Consider the following 4,247-nt stretch of genomic DNA (forward strand, 5'->3'; position numbering starts at 1 on the left):
TGTCACCTGCAGTCCTATGTAACACCACAGATAACACTGTGATAACTCTCTGAGTACAGGTAATGTAGTAGATGTCACCTGCAGTCCTATGTAACACCACAGATAACACTGTGATAACTCTCTGAGTACAGATAATGTAGTAGATGTCACCTGCAGTCCTATGTAACACCATAGATAACACAGTGATATCTCTCTGAGTACAGATAATGTAGTAGATGTCACCTGCAGTCCTATGTAACACCATAGATAACACAGTGATATCTCTCTGAGTACAGATAATGTAGTAGATGTCACCTGCAGTCCTATGTAACACCACAGATAACACAGTGATAACTCTCTGAGTACAGATAATGTAGTAGATGTCACCTGCAGTCCTATGTAACACCACAGATAACACAGTGATAACTCTCTGAGTACTGATAATGTAGTAGATGTCACCTGCAGTCCTATGTAACACCACAGATAACACAGTGATAACTCTCTGAGTACTGATAATGTAGTAGATGTCACCTGCAGTCCTATGTAACACCACAGATAACACAGTGATAACTCTCTGAGTACAGATAATGTAGTAGATGTCACCTGCAGTCCTATGTAACACCACAGATAACACAGTGATAACTCTCTGAGTACAGATAATGTAGTAGATGTCACCTGCAGTCCTATGTAACACCACAGATAACACAGTGATAACTCTCTGAGTACTGATAATGTAGTAGATGTCGCCTGCAGTCCTATGTAACACCACAGATAACACAGTGATAACTCTCTGAGTACTGATAATGTAGTAGATGTCACCTGCAGTCCTATGTAACACCACAGATAACACAGTGATAACTCTCTGAGTACAGATAATGTAGTAGATGTCACCTGCAGTCCTATGTAACACCACAGATAACACAGTGATAACTCTCTGAGTACTGATAATGTAGTAGATGTCACCTGCAGTCCTATGTAACACCACAGATAACACAGTGATAACTCTCTGAGTACAGATAATGTAGTAGATGTCACCTGCAGTCCTATGTAACACCACAGATAACACAGTGATAACTCTCTGAGTACAGATAATGTAGTAGATGTCACCTGCAGTCCTATGTAACACCACAGATAACACAGTGATAACTCTCTGAGTACAGATAATGTAGTAGATGTCACCTGCAGTCCTATGTAACACCATAGATAACACAGTGATAACTCTCTGAGTACTGATAATGTAGTAGATGTCACCTGCAGTCCTATGTAACACCACAGATAACACAGTGATAACTCTCTGAGTACAGATAATGTAGTAGATGTCACCTGCAGTCCTATGTAACACCACAGATAACACAGTGATAACTCTCTGAGTACAGATAATGTAGTAGATGTCGCCTGCAGTCCTATGTAACACCACAGATAACACAGTGATAACTCTCTGAGTACTGATAATGTAGTAGATGTCACCTGCAGTCCTATGTAACACCACAGATAACACAGTGATAACTCTCTGAGTACAGATAATGTAGTAGATGTCACCTGCAGTCCTATGTAACACCACAGATAACACAGTGATAACTCTCTGAGTACAGATAATGTAGTAGATGTCACCTGCAGTCCTATGTAACACCACAGATAACACAGTGATATCTCTCTGAGTACAGATAATGTAGTAGATGTCACCTGCAGTCCTATGTAACACCACAGATAACACAGTGATAACTCTCTGAGTACAGATAATGTGGTAGATGTCACCTGCAGTCCTATGTAACTCCACAGATAACACAGTGATAACTCTCTGAGTACAGATAATGTAGTAGATGTCACCTGCAGTCCTATGTAACACCACAGATAACACAGTGATATCTCTCTGTGTACAAATAATGAAGTAGATGTCACCTGCAGTCCTATGTAACACCACAGATAACACAGTGGTAACTCTCTGAGTACAGATAATGTAGTAGATGTCACCTGCAGTCCTATGTAACACCACAGATAACACAGTGATAACTCTCTGAGTACAGATAATGTAGTAGATGTCTCCTGCAGTCCTATGTAACTCCACAGATAACACAGTGATAACTCTCTGAGTACAGATAATGTAGTAGATGTCACCTGCAGTCCTATGTAACACCACAGATAACACAGTGATATCTCTCTGAGTACAGATAATGTAGTAGATGTCACCTGCAGTCCTATGTAACACCACAGATAACACAATGATAAATGTTTGAATGCAAATAATGTCATATATGTTACCTGCAGTCCCATGTAACACCACAGATATCATAGAGTTTGATATCACATAGGTTTTGATATCTAAACTTCCTCACACAGAGGAGTAAACATTTTCCATAGTCTATAACTACAGAGTTAGCCTTATATGATTTGGGGTCTATAATAATCACGGCTTCCCAGTATAAAATATTAATGCTTGACCACTGGGGGTCTGAGCTTTAAAACTGTGCCCAATGAAGAGGACATTACAAATAACAGGAGGAACCAAATTACAGGCATAACCTCTCCTGGAGATCAGACCCTCAATGATTAACCATCCATGGTCTTTCCTAAGGGTTGCTCAGCGGTGTTATAGTCCTGGAGAACATCATAGCTAATGTTTAATGTAAAATGTTTGGTTTTGTAGGATACCCAACTGAAAAGAGAAGATGTTGAATATCACGGGCACTCATCCATCGCTCCTGACCCTGGACTTTAGACCAATGACTGAACTGAAATATGTCTACAGCACCATCACATTCCTTGGTTTCCTCATCATCGTAGTGTTCAACTGTGCGGTCATCTCCACCGTGGCCTTACATAAGAGTCTCCTGGAGCCCATGTATATCTGCATAGCTGTCCTGTGCCTCAATGGACTCTATGGGAGCAGCTCCTTCTTCCCAAATTTATTTGTAAACTTAATTAGCCAAACACAAACCATTTCCTACGTAGGTTGTCTAGCTCAGATCTTCGTAATTCACACCTACATGGGTATAGAATTCGCCATCCTGACAGTCATGGCGTATGATCGATATTTGAGCATCTGCCACCCTTTGAGGTACACCACAATCATGTCTTTGACCATGATTTCGAAGCTCATCTTCGGGGCCTGGTCCTACGTTATTTGTCTTTTCACAGTTCAGCTTGCATTGACCATTAGGCTCCCGCTATGCAGCTCATTCATCCTGAAGATCTACTGTAATAACTGGTCCGTGGTGAGCTTGTCCTGCATTGACACGATGGTCAACAATATCTATGGGCTCTTCATCACCACTATGTTTATGGCCCCCACGTTGGCACTGATCTTCATTTCTTACATTGAGATTCTAAAAGTTTGTGTCCGGGCCTCTAAGGACTTCCGATCCAAGTCCCTACAGACGTGCACTCCGCACTTTGTGACCATCACTAACTTTGTCATCAATGTGTTATTTGAGATCCTGCTCCATCGTTTCAGTCCCACCAACCTCTCCTATGAACTGAGAACAATAATGTCAGTGCAATCCCTTGTGGTTCCACCAATTCTGAATCCTCTGATCTATGGATGGAAAACCAGGGAAATAAGAGTGAAGTTGACAAAACTTCTGTCCTCAAAACTAGTGACGTCACCATAGCAAACTAAAATATGTGTGCTATGAGCTGGGCTGCATCATAGAAGGGGCAAAAGGATCTTCACGATGTAGGGAGTTCTACTACACTTTTATCATCACTCATGCACTGGTTCCAGTAGATTTGGTAACTTAATCTCTAGACTGTGCTGATGGCACTCTGCTCTTCATAGAAGTGATTACCTCATGTTTCTACTGTGGAAACATTTCCTCCAAATGATCCCATTACTTATTTTCCATTGATAAATAAACTTATCAAAAACTAAAACAATATTTAATCAACAACCAAGTCATGGGGAACATATGATTTATAGCAACTTGACTTACCTCTTGCTTAGGCGCTGTATGCCCATTACATTGTAACCCAATGCATCCACCCCTGAGGCTGTACCGATCCGAAACGAGTTTGTATCAAAGTCGGCAGCCGCCAAATGAAGTCTGAACAAACAGGCTTTGAAAACGGATCCAAACTGGAAATGTGACAACGACAGACCCAATGCATCTAACAGGAAAGATGTAGCCAGGGCTCTAACTGCTGAATTATTCCAAAACTGTCCTTATCGGGCTCTTCAGACCATCCAGGACCCTTAACTTCCATATCCGTTTTTGACCTCCAAACATAAGTTTGAATTCTATCTGACAAGATAGTGACATCATTTTTGTCAT

At 41.1% G+C, this 4,247-nt stretch overlaps 1 protein-coding gene across 1 annotated transcript; it reads left to right on the forward strand.

The window, feature by feature from the left end:
* The first annotated feature begins 2,645 nt into the window (after positions 1 to 2,645).
* Positions 2,646 to 3,587, forward strand: LOC141242929 (olfactory receptor 52D1-like). Its single transcript, XM_073668878.1, has one exon. The coding sequence runs from the start codon at positions 2,646 to 2,648 to the stop codon at positions 3,585 to 3,587; it is 942 nt and encodes a 313-aa protein (XP_073524979.1).
* Positions 3,588 to 4,247: the final 660 nt, after the last annotated feature.

The sequence above is a fragment of the Phyllobates terribilis genome, unplaced genomic scaffold (genome assembly GCF_046119375.1).
Source record: "Phyllobates terribilis strain yellow unplaced genomic scaffold, ASM4611937v1 Scaffold_2__4_contigs__length_985480577, whole genome shotgun sequence".
In the NCBI taxonomy this organism is placed as follows: Eukaryota; Metazoa; Chordata; class Amphibia; order Anura; family Dendrobatidae; genus Phyllobates; species Phyllobates terribilis.

Bases quoted from the DNA above. Each gene is read 5' to 3' on its own strand.
- LOC141242929 (XM_073668878.1), top strand. From the start codon at position 2,646: ATGTTGAATATCACGGGCACTCATCCATCGCTCCTGACCCTGGACTTT.